General features: G+C 37.2%; 1 protein-coding gene across 5 annotated transcripts in view; it reads right to left on the bottom strand.

Moving 5' to 3' along the window:
* CHD9 (chromodomain helicase DNA binding protein 9) overlaps nt 1–15,255 on the bottom strand; it is an 85,495-nt gene that overhangs the window by 10,753 nt on the left and 59,487 nt on the right. For 4 of the 5 annotated variants that reach the window (XM_017833575.1, XM_017833574.1, XM_017833577.1 and 1 more), the window contains 16 exons: nt 13,385–13,580; nt 12,487–12,654; nt 11,737–11,916; nt 10,295–10,405; nt 9,432–9,628; nt 8,453–8,652; nt 7,807–7,966; nt 6,771–6,860; nt 5,885–5,988; nt 5,639–5,756; nt 4,907–4,964; nt 4,517–4,559; nt 4,135–4,354; nt 3,803–4,005; nt 2,665–3,573; nt 367–530 (listed from right to left, as the gene is read on the bottom strand). In XM_017833575.1, coding sequence (XP_017689064.1) covers nt 367–530; nt 2,665–3,573; nt 3,803–4,005; nt 4,135–4,354; nt 4,517–4,559; nt 4,907–4,964; nt 5,639–5,756; nt 5,885–5,988; nt 6,771–6,860; nt 7,807–7,966; nt 8,453–8,652; nt 9,432–9,628; nt 10,295–10,405; nt 11,737–11,916; nt 12,487–12,654; nt 13,385–13,580 — 3,121 coding nt within the window. The remainder of the gene's footprint in view (nt 1–366; nt 531–2,664; nt 3,574–3,802; nt 4,006–4,134; nt 4,355–4,516; nt 4,560–4,906; nt 4,965–5,638; nt 5,757–5,884; nt 5,989–6,770; nt 6,861–7,806; nt 7,967–8,452; nt 8,653–9,431; nt 9,629–10,294; nt 10,406–11,736; nt 11,917–12,486; nt 12,655–13,384; nt 13,581–15,255) is intronic. The other variant, XM_017833576.1, reaches the window with a different exon arrangement.

Raw genomic sequence — 15,255 nt, 5'->3', positions numbered from 1 at the left:
AACATGTGAATGCTAAAATTACAAGTTCTGTAAGGAAACGCTTTTGCCAAGTTCAAGACCCTTCTCTATATTTGATAAAAGGCAATTTTTTACACTTTGAATGTAATTTTTCACAATGTGCCAAGCACCTGTGACATGAAAGTTATGCTCCTCTTCTCAAAACGAATATTCAAAAATTATGAAAAGTAGTATTTAGATTTAAATGCATGTTCCAGAAGCAAACATAACAGCAACTGAACGTTCCTAAAATTCAAATCCTACATCTATTTATCCTGCTTCACAGTTTTAACTTATTTAACTGAATACTAATGTCACAGCCCAACTTTCACTACTACTCTGGTTTTCAAAGTTGCATTATAAACTTGCCTTTGGCCAGTAGGATGCGGCCAACATGTATCCACCTTGTAGGAGATAACTGGAATTTGGTGTCCCATTGTTCATTTGGAAACTGTCTTGTGTCTCATCCTGTGTGGTACTGAGAGAGGCCACACTCTCTTCATCATATGCTTTTATATGTGGAGTTCCTTCTGCTAAAGAAAACCACCAAAATCATTTCATGTTGTAAAGAAGTTAAACGCTCACTGTAAGAGGTTCAGGTGAACAAAACACACAGAACAATGTTCAGAGAAAGTCCAAACACAAAGTTAAACTGAAGAATTAATCGGTTTTTCAGGATGATGGCTGATCCTTTTCTAGGCATATAAATCCCACACATATTCCTGTTAATATTTCAAATGCTTGACATGTCGAACATTTAGCTATTTGAAAATGGACATGCTTCAGAGTAATCTAATAGACAGTCCTCACGTAACATATTTCTTTCATAAGCCAACACTCACTAACATACAGAATTAAATTGAAATCAAAGGTGCCTACAACCAGAACATGTTAAATCTACTGGGATAGCACTTTTAAAGAACAGCCCATTTTATTTACTGGATGCTTGAACTTGTGTGCCCACACATTTTAATTGTTCAATTTTTAATCACTAAGGATTTTTTAAAGTATCTTTCCAGTGTAGTGTGTCCTCTGACTTTCTTATATCTTAATCTTTTATGATTATTATTTTACTTCCGCCTCCATCAAACAACAATGTGAGTTTCACTATCACATGGGGAAACAGTCTGAAATAAAAAAAAAGTGTAGCCTGAAAAGGTAAATATCACATCAGCACAAGGAGTAAGAGGGAGGGACAGCTCTACAGAAGTCAAACTTGTCCTTAACAATAGTTTTGTATTCTCACAGTCATCTGATAGAATTCAGCACTTTCTTAAAAGATGCTTCAAGTGTGAAAAATACGCCAATGGCCTATAATCATTAACAAATTAAAAAAAAGCTAGGCTTAAAATTAAAAGAGAATTTTCCAGCATTTACTAATCTCTTCAACACCAACTTGCAGCAAAATAGCCACAAAAATAAAGGCCAACTGATTTATGAGATTCTGCAGTCTGAGGATGGCACTATTACTTGACTAAACAGACGGAGCTGGCACAAAACAAGCCTAATATTTGGACGTGAAGCACATGGTATAGTATCCATTATCTCATCTAAATATTTGTGTTATATAGGCATTCCTTTGCTTTCACTGTTTTCATGTTTGCACACAACTGCTTCCTCTGAAAACGTCCTTCCACTGCTACAGGCAGCAGCATCTTAATCGTTTTGTTTAAGTGCATTTTACTTGCCCAGTAATCATTTCCCCAGTAAATTAATTCAATGGTTTCCATTTGTCATTTCCACGGACAAGAAGATCCATCTGATTAACACAGTGCCTTTTCCCCTGAGGTACTGGAAGAAAAAAATAGGTTCTCTATGCTGTAATCCCACTGCCTACCTTCATCTCTTTCCCTTCTCTATTACCATTTGCATCACACGTCAAAGAAATCTTTTCATATTCTGAGTTTCAATGGGGCAAGAGTAGAGGATACTTCATAGCAGAAAAGTAAAGAATGTATTAAATAATGATTGGTTGGTTTATTAAAAACCTTAAATCACTTCAGTTATCCGAGTTTTTTGCTTCTACTTGGAAGCTTTTGAAAGTGTCTCTGTGTTAAACGGTCCTACATGCTGCCATCGCCTCAGTCTTTTCTAAGCAGGTACCTATTTTTAGGTCTTTTTTAGGTGAAGTTTAGGAGAAGACTTTCAGAGCAAGTACACTGCTTAGACACCTCTAGTTCATAATAAATAAAAAGCAGCTGACATGACTCTAGAGCTTGGACAGAAGGAAACTTGCAGGTCTCATGGAAGCACAATGAGGAAGCTACAAGGACAGGTGAGCAAGAGTGGAAAAAACAAACAGGGAAACCAAAAGAATCTCTCTTTTTATGAAGAAAAAGAAACAGTAGTAGGGAATACACACATGCAATATATTTCCAGAAAACACTGGCCATTCGACTCTCCTCCCACACGTGAACCACAGGCACAGCAACCTTGCTTAGGGAATCAGTCAACACATCCCAAGTACCTCACCCAAGGCACTGATATGAAGCAAAGAAAATGCAGTATTCCTGAAATTCTTCCAACTCACTTGGAGGAATCAAGAAAATGTGTCAATATTTAAGTTTACTTTTGTGGGATTTAATATCCTTTTTTAGACATTTCTCCATTAAGAATAAACTTGTTCAGTTTAAGAGTTATACTGCAGAAGTAAGACTACACACATACCACGTTTTTGTGCCTCCTCTTCATCACTATCACTCTCTTCAGACGATGATGATGATGACGACGATGATGACGAGGACGATGAGGAGGAGGATGAAGATGCTGAAGAACAAGATGACGATGACGAAGAGCTAGAGCCAGATCGAGAGTGTGAACAAGATGAGGAAGATGAAGAGGATGAAGATGATGACCTGGAAGAACATGATGATCTATCTGAGTCAGAGTCTGAGTCAGAGCTAGAGTCAGATCCCCTTTTGCTGACTCTCTGTTTTTTGGAAGCTGGATTTGGAGTGAGAGGCTCTGTCCTTGCAGCCACCATGCGCCTGTCTGTCTCAGCCTTCACGCTAGGTCTGTGGTCTGAGACTTGTATTGGGGTGCCATTTTTGGGACTCAAAGGCTCAGATTTCATTATTGTCTGTGTCTCCTCTGTAGACATAGATTCCTCTTCAGAAGACTGAGGGTCCTCTTTCAGATTTTCATTTTTAGCTTTTGTGTCCTCGAAAGCATTCACTTTAGCATCTGACAGTCTTGACTGAGGTGTAAGAGGAGAAGCAGATAATGCCATCTGGTACTGATGCAAGAGTGGAGTAGAAGTCCTTGAGAGTGCCACTTTGTTTTGATTATAGTTCCTCTGGGCAGACATAAATGAGAGTTCAGGATCACGAAGAATATGATAATCTGTCCTGCTAACTCCATGTTTAGCAGCTCCAATAAGTAAATCCCTGTCATGAGTCCCACATTCCCACCAGACAGGTAAGTCTGGGTTTGGCTGGCATAGTTTTAGTCGTTCAAACAGCTGCGGGTGTCTAAGAGCCTGTTCTCTCACTTTCCTCAGGAGCTCAATGCGATACAAGGTCCGAGAAGCACGTTCCTCTGTAATCGGCTGGATAAAAATGTTTGGGTCTACGAGTTCTGCATTGAAACAAAACAAAGATGAGAAACTGGCAAAAACCCACTGCAAATTAGTACTACAAGTAGATGGCTTTAATGAGTTAATATATGTCTCCCCATTGTAAGCTTTCAATTTTACTCTCAACACGTTCCCAATCCCCCATTTTTATTTCGCAGCACATGAAATAAAATCCTTTTCAAAGTAAGCACTGACAACACAAATTTAAAAAGGAAAAACATATACACCTACCTTCTTTTGAGGGGAGCCGACAGACCCTCCTGCACATTGACATGAACGCATACAAGTACTTCTCCAAGCTCTCATCAGTTTTCTTGTGCAGTCGAGCCATCGCCCTAAACTTGGTCCAGTCGAATCGTCCCCTTTCAGGATCAAACACGACTCCAAATGTGGACACAACTCTGTAGAAGTCAGCTTCTTCTCTTCTCGTCCACCTTGATCAGCAAGAAAAAAAAAAAGGGAAATTCCGCCATTTTCTTCACTGTTTCACAGGTTGTTATTATTTCTTAATTTTTTTTTATATAAAGGAAGAGTTTAAAAGTGTATTGACAGGCTGCACATACCTTTGCTGTCTTTCAATCTTTGCAGCCATCTTTGGATTTAGTGCAGCTTCTTCATATGGAGGCTGCATCATACTAGTCTGTATGGGGAATGGTGGCTGGATCTGCTGGGCCTGCCTGTTTTTACTTGTTCGTTGATAAGCTGTTATGAGGCGGCGAAGACGTGTCGTTAAGGCAGACTGAGTGGGCCAGTAGATTTTGTCTCCTTCCATCATTTGTCCATCTACATTAAAAACAATTCACAGGAAAAATAAAGAAGTTGATCATTGCTGGTGCCTACAGTTCTGCCTAAGCAATTTAAATACATTTTAGCTGAGAGTCAGGAGACTGAAACAATTCAAAACACAAAAACGACTGGCTCAGATTTGAAGTTTTATGTATTTACCTCCATCTGCTATTACTAGATCACCTGGGGATGAAACATCATCCTGTAGAAAAATGAAAGTGAAGCACAATTTAGAACACAGCCCTCTCCAGAGGTTAAACTTACATCTTACAGACAAGTTATGAATATGACAAAGACCAAGAGTAACATATAATTTGGACAAATGGCTAACAAGGCATTCAACAGAACTATACAACAATTCCCTCCCATTCCCACCCAAAAAATTGCAGAAACACATGGAGTAAGCTTTATCAACTTAAGAGAAATACAGAAAAAAATGGAATAACTTGCTCAAAAAAAAGGTGGAAGTATTACATTTTAAGTGAACATGTATTAAAGTGCCTAAGTGAATGACTGTTAAAAGGAGCTATTAATAGGTGCCTACAATACCTCTATGTCATCTTTAAACATTGCTGGTGCTGGTTTATATTCTGGATCTTCTACATCCCTGTTAAAATATCAACACAAAAGAAGACATCTTAGTAATATTTTACAAGTCCTTACACTCTTTTCAATTAAGTACAACTGATTTAAATTTAGTGAGATATACTGTATTTAATTTTCTGTTCGAAACAAGGAAAACACTTCATGGCAGCTTTGGCTTGAATCCAGCTCCCCCCAGTTCACTATCTCATTCAAAGATATTCTTTTTGACCACAAATGATCACCTCACTGATGAAGCGATGAATTAAAGCAGTTCTCTCTTTCAGCAGTCATTAGTAATTCTCAAGTTGATCTACTGGGGTCACTGGTTAGCTACACAAGACCAATAGACCAAGCTGACTGACCTGAAATCAAGTTTAATAGGTCTGTAGCACTCTGCCTCTGAAGGCTTTTTGCACTTCAGTATTTAATATTTTTGATACAGCAACACAAGGTAGAATCCTTGTTAACACCAAGTTGCTGCATTTTCCATCTAACTGTGAAATCCCAAACTTCAATGGTTCTGTTACACCGTTCCTAACTCTTCCGCTCTCTGGGAGTAAAATCAAAGTAGTGTTCTTCAAAACAATGACATCAAACTAGTATAAAACCAGTTAGGAAGAGAATAAAAGTACAGCATATAAATTCAGACTTGCTTCAAGGCCCCAAAACATTCATGCCCCTTTCAAGTGCTCATACCCATCCATGTAATCATTTGCTCTCTGTTCAGCAGCAACTGCTTTTTCATCTGGCTTGCCAACCCTTTCCAAGAAGCACAGCGCCGGGTCTGCTCTGATAGTGTTGTATTTTTCATAACCTATAAAGGAAAAAAAAGTGGCAAAAATTCAACTTTCAGAGTAAACTATAAAAAAAATAAAAATTGAGTGTAGGGTGTTTTTATATGCATGTACTTCCCCACTCCCCACAGTCATCCATATTACTCACCGTGTTTAAAAACTCCAATTAAAAGAGATTTATCTGCCTCTGCATCCCACCACTCAGCAGGAACTTCAGAGTGATCTGGCTCCGGGACCCAAACATCAATTTCACTAAAGGGAATCACCAACAGCACACCAATATCAATAATATGCAGAGGAAGAAATAAAGTTTTATATTCTCTTTGTACCTTTCTATTCTATGTTGGATTTCAAAATTCCCTCTTCAAGCCACAAATACAATAAAACCAGCAATACAAAACACCTAGGCAGCTTGGTGTTTTGTATTTGACAGAGACCCAGTAACAGGGAAAGAATATGAAAGCAGAACCAGAACACAATATTCTTCCTCTCAGTGAACTCTACTGAGTCCCAGCAGTCTGTGCTTGCATAACTTTGCAAACCAAGCATTATCTGTGTTTGTGTTTAATAGCATGAGAGGGACTGTTTTTCCACAAACATTTTTGAATCAAATTACAACTTTCTATCCACCACAAGCTTTTGTAGCCGTGAGCTGAAGAATTTACATACAGCAATATTTGCATTAAAAAAATGAAATAAAAAAAAAAATTAGCAGAGTACACAGCACATAACCAAAAGCATGCATAAAGAGAAAAGAAATACCTGCCAATTAGACTGTAAAGTATATAATTCTATCTTCCACTTAACTTTTTCAGTCTATTTGACTTATTTTACATTATATAGCCAGACTCAAACAGAAATCAGGACTTCCTCATGACAAGTTCATACAAAGTGTTTGGTAAACAAAAACCTGTTCCTCACAGACTAAAGATAAAAATATTTAGTTTTAACATTTCTTATTTAGGTCTAGGAAAATTCCTGAATTTTCATCTGACATTTGAAATAAAGAAGGAAAAATACTCTCTATAGTTCACCTGGCATCAGTTCCATCAAACACCTTTTGGAATTCATTACCAATGACTTCTTGTTTTAAGTAATACAGCATTCTTACTCGAAGTAAGACCCTACACAAAGAAAAAAGAGAAATAAAAATATTAGCACTCTAAAAGCTTTCAATCCTTGTGGATGTTTTTGTTTTGTCTTTTGTAATATCACAGAGATTTCGAGTCATTTTCCTAAAATATATTTCCTTCAGTTTTAAGGGGAGAGAATCTCCAATTCAGGACACCTAACAGTTTTTATTGTCATCACATTTACAAATTGTTTCATTGCAAAAGTTCTTTCAAATCCTAAAGACCAGGGTCAGTAGAATACTCTTCACTTGCTTCATAAACTACTGCTAGGAACAAACTGCTGTTTGTCTTTTCCTGCTTAGAACATGCCTGTAGAAAGGATCGAATGGGCTGACAATCAACATCTTCCACATCACCTTTACATTCATTCCCTCTCAGTCAGAATTTGGTCCATGACCCCAATGGCTTCTCCATGCTTGCCCTCAATTCTTGACTACAGCTGTATGAGGTGTCCAAGCAGATTAGGACAAGTTTAGCTACAGAAAAATGATTTATCTAGAACAAGCTCATTCATGGCCATGGCTGAGCTTTCAACAACCTGGTAACTCAGATCCTCAGAAGCCTGGAAAACATGCCAGGGAAACAGCACATAAGATTGAGGGGTAACAACTTTAGTGCTTTAACTTTCTTTGCTAAGCACTCCCACTCCTTAGTTCTTTGGCTGCTGGCAAGGCATTCCAGACATGCTAGCAAGAGATCTCTCTCTCTACAAATACAGTGTTCCTTTAAAAATTATAACAATTATTTTACATGTGAAATCATCCATTCACCTCCTAATACACTGCAACCTATTTATTCTAATCAAGCTAACACCATTAAAACTAGTTTCTTCGTAGTGCCACAAGTATTTTAAAGCCTTTTAAGAAAATGAGAAATTAGAAGAAAAAATAATATTTAAAAAAAATTGAAATACATTCACAATTCAGCTACTGCTTACTTGTTGCAATGGTGTTTTATGTGCTTTTTGTATCCTTCATCTTGCAAGAGATGTTCTGGATTGTATTTTCGAAGCCATTCAGCTTTGTGTATATCAAAAGTGCTAGCCTGGGTCTTCACTTTTTTTCCTTTTCTTCCTCTAGGCACAGGGGCTGATAAACCTAAATAATGTAAAATATTAAAGGTATAGGTATATATGCCCATGATACTTACAGTTCCTACATCCTACACCAGTACTGTGACCTGCCATGCAGAAAAAACACCAGCATCACAGTCTCTGGCTATGAGTCTTTTTGTCTCTCAGAGCATCTCTGGAGTACATATCACCAGCTAAGGACAATGTAGGAGAGGGAGAAAGAGAGAGGAGTGTGTTGTCTGTCACCTTATGTGAAACAGAATATGCTCTTGTGAACTGAAACAAAATGAAAGCTTACACAGACTATACCAATCCATTTGGGTAAGCCACCAAACCCAAAGCAAAGCAGAAATGACAGTTCTTCGCCCATCAGTTGAATTGTGTATCTGAAATAAATTCCATTTATTTCAAGTAGGATGCATTCAGAGAGGGTTTTTAGCTGTTTTCATCCCAGTACCACAGGCACACATATGTGAAGCTACTTAACTGCAGAAACACGTTAAGTCCTTACCAAGGTGATTCTGTAACTCTCGTGTTTGCCCGTCCTCTGTTGGAGTAATAAGATCCCATATAAAACTTTTTATTTTCTCATCCCCTCTGTAGTGAACAAGACAATAGGCCAATAGTGCTCGGCAAATTATCTCCACATCCTGTTCATTCAGCTGCCTCTTGAAGCGACCGTGGGAGAGAATTTCTCTCCATCGACCCCACCTAGTGTAAAGTGAAACATAAATCAGCACTTGGGAGTGGAACACTGGGGTAGCCTGCAGACTTCTCTTACAAATGGAATTTCTCTGTAAAACACTCAGCTTTCAACTTTTTTCCTTCAGCTCAAGTTACTGAGTGGAAATAAGAAAGTAACATTTGCAACAAAACTCCATCTGTGTAAAACTGAGTTTTAAACAAAAAGTACCTGTTTAAAAAACACACAGATGATTGCTTTAGACTTCTAAGATACAAAACTGATGGGAACAACTGGCAAGAATGCAGTTATTTTTCTTATAAGATGGGTGAGAGAAGACCTAAGATTTGATTTCCAAATCAACACATATGATTTTGGTATGCTTAAAATAACTGGTTACATTTTCAGTTCCTATTTGTGCCTCACAGAAGCGCAAGATGTTCTGCAGTTATGAAAATCAAGTTACCTACCAAGCCTTTATTTCAGGTATTTTTTATTTAAGGAGTTTTGAGCCTGCCTGCAGCACTTACTGTAACGATTTCAGAGAGACTCCCGTAGTGCCCATGCTAAATGCTATAATCCCATCTGAAGAAAGATTTTCCCCTTTCTTCACTAATGTTTCTTTAATTGCAAATTGCCAGATTTATACAAGGTGCACAATAAATTTCTGTTCTAAATAAATTCTCTGTATATACACACCAGGTTATTGCCAATATATAGTTACAAGTAATTTATATACAACTTAGTACATGGAAAAAAAAATACTTTTTAGAAACTTCCTAGAATGCAGAAGGATGTACAACCATACCCGTAGACCAGCAAGTTCTTTTCCACCCGGAAGCACTCGGTTCTTCCATATCCATTGGAACGGTCACAGGGCCGGCGGAGTTTGGGTTTCTCTTCACCCTCACTCTCCACTTCAGACAACTCGGCCAGTTCATCTTTTGTAGCACTGAAGGGTCGTGTTTGTTTCCTGATTCTTGGGGTATCAATAACCAGGCTGTTCTGCAAAATTTCAAACAAACCTTATGAGAGAAACAGCTGGTAAGTTTTTCTCAAGTAGGTGGCTTCAGTTCAGAAACAATTCTTATGTCATTAACAGGTATTGGGTGAAGACATCACAGTGAAAACTTAAAGCAAGTAAAAAATGTTGCACTATTTAAGGCAATAAAAAAAAATTAGTTTAATACCATAATACCAGTACATTAGTTATAAACAACACTGAATATCTCCTCAGACCTCAATACTTAGACTACACTGCAGCCTCTGTGAGCAAACCTTTTTGCATTGAATGCATAGGAATGTTTTCAGGTATAGGACACAACTTCCACATAAAATTTGTAATTTATATAATTCCATATAAAATTTGTACAGTTATTTTGCAGATTCCAGCCCAGGATTTACAGACAGAGAAATGGTGCAATCAGAATAATTCCACACTTTCAACCGCTTCCAGGGTTTTGACAAAAATCAAAGACTGACAAACTTTTTTGGGAGAGCAGGGAAATATGAAATAATACAGCTATCAGCAGGCACAAATTATCCAGCACAAAAAGTATGATTTGTTGAAATATTAATCAAAAAGCACCAGAAATCCTACACCTGCTATTTCATAATTCAACAGCAAGCACATACTTGGAAAAACACACATTAAAAAAGAAAAGTACTTACTCTACCACTGATGGCATCAATATCTATTTCTGCTTTTTTGGCCCATTTCTGCCAGAAGTTGGGGTCATCTAGTGAAATATCAGTCCTGTTTCCAGATGCAACAAAACTAGCCTGTAATAAATAAAACTAAATCTTACCAATAGCACACATCAAAATGAGAGTTTGCCTCAGTGCTGTGAAGAATGCATGACCTTATTTCATCAAAAATCTCCCAAGCAGCTGTTACGACTTTAGAAGTTACTCAGACTGCAATGCAACTCAAAAGTTCTCCTCCCCCTTAATTTTTAAAAATCAGATCCATAATATATCAGAAAAATCTAATGAACTTTTATGCACCATCAGGAGAGAAGAACATTAAGCAGCAAGACTCTTCTGCTTCTAAGTCTGAATCTAAATTACTTGAATGGAAGAAAAAAGAACCTTTTGAAGAGGCTTATCAGCATTTGGGGATTTCATCTCATGCAAAAGCACTCGCTTGAGGGAAATTTCAAAGGGGCGTTTAAGCTGCCAACAATCAAAGCTTGAGTGCATGGAATGAGCTTAATTTCAGAAGGCATTTAAAAAACCCCGATACACCGCATTTGGGAAAAGAGTAAATATATATAAAAATTTCTAACTCTTCTGATAAAAAGGCAGTGATGATGATATTCTTTAGAAGTCTACTTCTTATTTAAGCCATAATCAGCAAGATATATGAGGGCCTAAATAAGCATATAAATAAATAATATTTATAAATACTACTATTTAAGAATATAAATGTATATTAGTTATATTTTAAAAGTTTTCCTTCTGCTTTGCCTTTTTTTTTTCTTTTGGAATTGTTACAACTGCATTCATGAAGTGCCCACGCTCCAAGCTCAGTTATACTGCTTGATATTTTACACTCTCAGCCCCCTTCCCATGTACATATATGCACTCTCCACCTCCTGCTATTTTAGGTTTCCAACTCTTACCAAAAAAGCCGAAGGTTCAAACTATTTCCTCTGTGTAAGCATTTTTATAATAAGCCTACACAAATTAAGAATTTTTAATCTCATTAATTATTGTCATAGATGTGTCCCCTACTCTTAATGTATCTGAATACAAATAGATCTATGAAGAAATTTGTTTAAACATTTTTTAATGCAGCTCTTTACACCTCACACAAAATCCAGTCTTTTCAAAAGCAGCACATATCCATTACTCATCTTTGCTCAAGCATGCTCTTTGCATCTGCCATTTACAAAATCTGCATGTGCAAATCTTATTTTGCTATGAGCATGTTTAAAATAAACACATGTTTAACAAACACACAGATGCAAGAACTCAAAAAACATACCTAACACACACCTCCATTAAACAGAAGTAAATGTAACTTAAAAAAAAAAAAAAAGGCATAAGCTCTACAACACTCAGTTACATTTACAGCTTATACTGTCACAGAACAACTTGCTGTTCTGCACCTTGGCAAATGTGGAGCCTCTCCCTTCTGATTCAATTGTGATAGTTTTAGTACGACGCTGCAGAATTTGGTCAATGTCTTCCTCACAGAATTTAGAGCCTTCATCTTCTTCATCCATAATGGCACCATATGCACCTCTTCGAAGCAAGTCTTCTATTTCTTTTTTGGAGAGTTGTTGGATCTGAGCAAATAAAATTAGGTTTAGATAGTCAAGAAAAAAAAAATCCCCAAGTCTTTTCTATTTCTCTTTCCCATGTTTCCGCAACCTAACTGTGCTTTATGATTTAAAAGCTAAGAGAAAAGTGTAGTTGACAACTGAAATAAAAACTTATTATGTGGTTACAGAGCACATTTTTACAAGTATGCCTCTTTTTTGTTTTGGCTATTCTCAACACCATGATGAGTATGTTTAAAAAAAATTACTTATTCATACTAGACGTAAATCTTCCCTTAAAGTCACACATTATATTAATATGAGAAGATACAAGGAAACAAAGAGAAACTTTTCTCCATGTTTTAACTCTGACATTATCTACCTTGAACCTTAAGAGGCAAGAAATAGTGAAAAATTTATCACAGTAACTGACTACATTAAAAATTATGTCAGCTATATTGCCAGTCCACATCAGAAAACAGAATGAAGAGGCAAATGACTGAAAAACGTAAAAATGGTAGCTTCTGTAATTTGAGGTAATTCCCACATGATTTCAAAAGCTAAAGGAAGGTTATTTCAAGAAATAAATCTACATACACCACCAACACTGTTTTCTCTTCCACTCATACTCTGCAGGACAGCCTTATCCAGTCCCAGTTTCAGACTTGCTCTGTCAAACATCTCTCTCTCATAGGAATTCCGCGTTATCAGTCTGTAAACTTTCACTGCTTTGTTCTGACCAATCCTGTGACAGCGGGCTTGAGCCTTTTGAAGGGAGGGAGAATGGCAGGAAGAGTTTAGACTTATGTAGGAATAAGATACCATTCTTTTCAAAAACTCATTCTGTTGTAGCGCAATTTGAAAAAGAAGAGCATGAACTCAAAAGGAGTCAATACACACTTAAGTAAATGGAAGCAACCAGACATTTCTCACATTGCAAAGTTTTCTGAAAACAGTGTAGCGAGTAAAATGCAGATAAACAGTCTGTGATGAATGCTCCTGAATGGTATTTCCCTTGCAGTAATGCCAGGTAAAAAGACATGCTAGCTCATAAATTATCTGATCTCCAGATACAAATGGTAAAGGAGTTGTGACTTGAGAATTGACTGTTTCAGCATCTAACTCCTAGATTTGATTAATTCACTCTTTCTTAATACATATTAATCCTTTTCTATATATTATGCTTTAGCTGAACACCTCTATTTACATAAGCTGTGTTAGTCAGTATACGCAAAAATAGTCCCGAGTTTCAGAGTGTCATCAAATCTTAAAGGTTTTACCAACTCACTGACTTTACCTGTGTTCTATTTTTCAAGAGTAATCAATTTGAAAGAAAAAGTTAGAACCCAACCAAAATGAAACCTCTCCTACCCAAGTAGAAAGCATTCATCCAGAAAGTTTCAACACATGCCTTAAAAAAACACAAACATTTTAAAATCACATATGTTCAAAACAGTTACAATATTCAAAATGTATCATGCTCAAAGGAATTCACCTGCAGATCATTCTGAGGATTCCAGTCAGAATCAAAAATTATACATGTGTCTGCTGCAGTCAAGTTGATGCCCAAACCCCCAGCCCTGGTGCAGAGGAGGAAGACGAAGCGATCCGAGTCGGGTTTGCTGAAGCGGTCGATGGCAGCTTGTCTGAGATTGCCTCGCACCCGCCCGTCAATCCGCTCATACAGGTACCTGCACATTGCCAGACACACGCACACAAACTGGTACACGGTTTTTTTATAATTTAAAGGGCGACTAGAACAGATCTCCTGCTTGCATGTCTATTCCTTACAGTGAGTAAAAGTGATATAGACTAACTTTGATTAGCAGTGGGTAACATAACCGAGGATCACGTCAGAACTTGCACATCTGTAGTACTAATACACATCAGCAAGTCCAAATGCTGAGCATTTTGAGACAAGTTCTTCTGAACTTTGTCTGCTAAAGCAAGTACCTGACTATACATACCAGAACCATGTACTACCATGGCACTTGGTTCCATTAAAACACAACGTAACCTGAAGTCCTTTGTGGACACTCACAAGTTTTTCACATGCTATTATCCTTGGATCCCTGCCTAGGGTCACAGAAGCAGGACAGTGGACTCTTGTATTATGTACCAAATTGAACACATCAGGAGTACCCAAGTAATCAGCAGAAAGCAGAACCTGGTGAGCTATCATTGGACAAACTGCATATTGACTCTGTAAAGATTAGAGAAATGGAACAAAAATGACCTGACAGCACCTCTAACAGTCTTTATCAAGGCTTCCAAGACTAAACCCAGCAAATTTAAAAGCCTCAAGTAAAACTGTCATTTGTTACATTTGAAAATTAGAAAGACTCCTTTGAAACTAAAATGCTTAAAAGGGGAGCAAATACTCCTGTATGTTGTAAACTGAGTAAGATGCTGAATGTGTATCTAGTAGTCAGAAAGCCCCACAACCATTTTTCTTCTAATCAGCTATAAAATGGCACAGCAGATAATCCACAGGACCACAGGCATCTATTTTGGCAGGCAGCCATCTCTTACAGTCCTGAATTTCATAAAGCACCAAGTCTGATCATGTGTGCACTCTAACATTTCTAACCAAATGGCAGCTTCTATGGATTTCAAAAGACTCTACCTGTAGGTATGACTGACTAGTTTAAATGCTAGAACATTTAAACATGTAACAGCTACTGTGAAGTTAAAATTGATCTTTTAAAATGAAACTTTTAAAAATAGAAACTGTTGAGCTCTCAGTTCAAACAGATAGCTTTAATATAAAACTATCACAAAAAGAGGTATTAAAATAATCTAATATTCAATATACATTCCAGTATCCACTGCAAGAAGGCTGACATTATTAGTATTTTTTATTTTTCAACATGTTAACTCTGTGTTACTATAATGTAGTTCACTGACAACTACACATTTCAAAGCAGTATGGACATTCTAACCAGTGCACTAGTAAAACAACCAGAACTATGCCTTCTTATAGGTTTTCAGGTTGACACAGCAATTACCAGTTGTAACCAAGTTTATGCATTTCAGTCACATACTCATATAAACATTTAGCTTCCATGAAGTGAATAGTATAATCAAAGGGTGCTATTATATGGGATGGCAAAAGCCAACCCAAGGAGCTGGTTTACAGCTGGCAGTTCAGTTCTGCTGCAAAATTCAAAGCAGTCAAAACTTAGGAAAGATAGGAAGAACATTTGTACTTTTACGTTAATAAAAAACAAACTTCCACTTGTTTACCATTTTGTGCTTATATTCTGTTGGAAGCAAGGAGCTGCATCTTGGACCCTGTCTGGTCCAAGTTCAACATCATGTAAATAAAGAACACATTCAATGCTTCCTGGGGTTTGGGCAAGCAAC

This window comes from Lepidothrix coronata, unplaced genomic scaffold (genome assembly GCF_001604755.1).
Source record: "Lepidothrix coronata isolate B3197 unplaced genomic scaffold, Lepidothrix_coronata-1.0 Scaffold217, whole genome shotgun sequence".
In the NCBI taxonomy this organism is placed as follows: Eukaryota; Metazoa; Chordata; class Aves; order Passeriformes; family Pipridae; genus Lepidothrix; species Lepidothrix coronata.
This window is presented reverse-complemented; position numbering and strand designations above follow the sequence as displayed.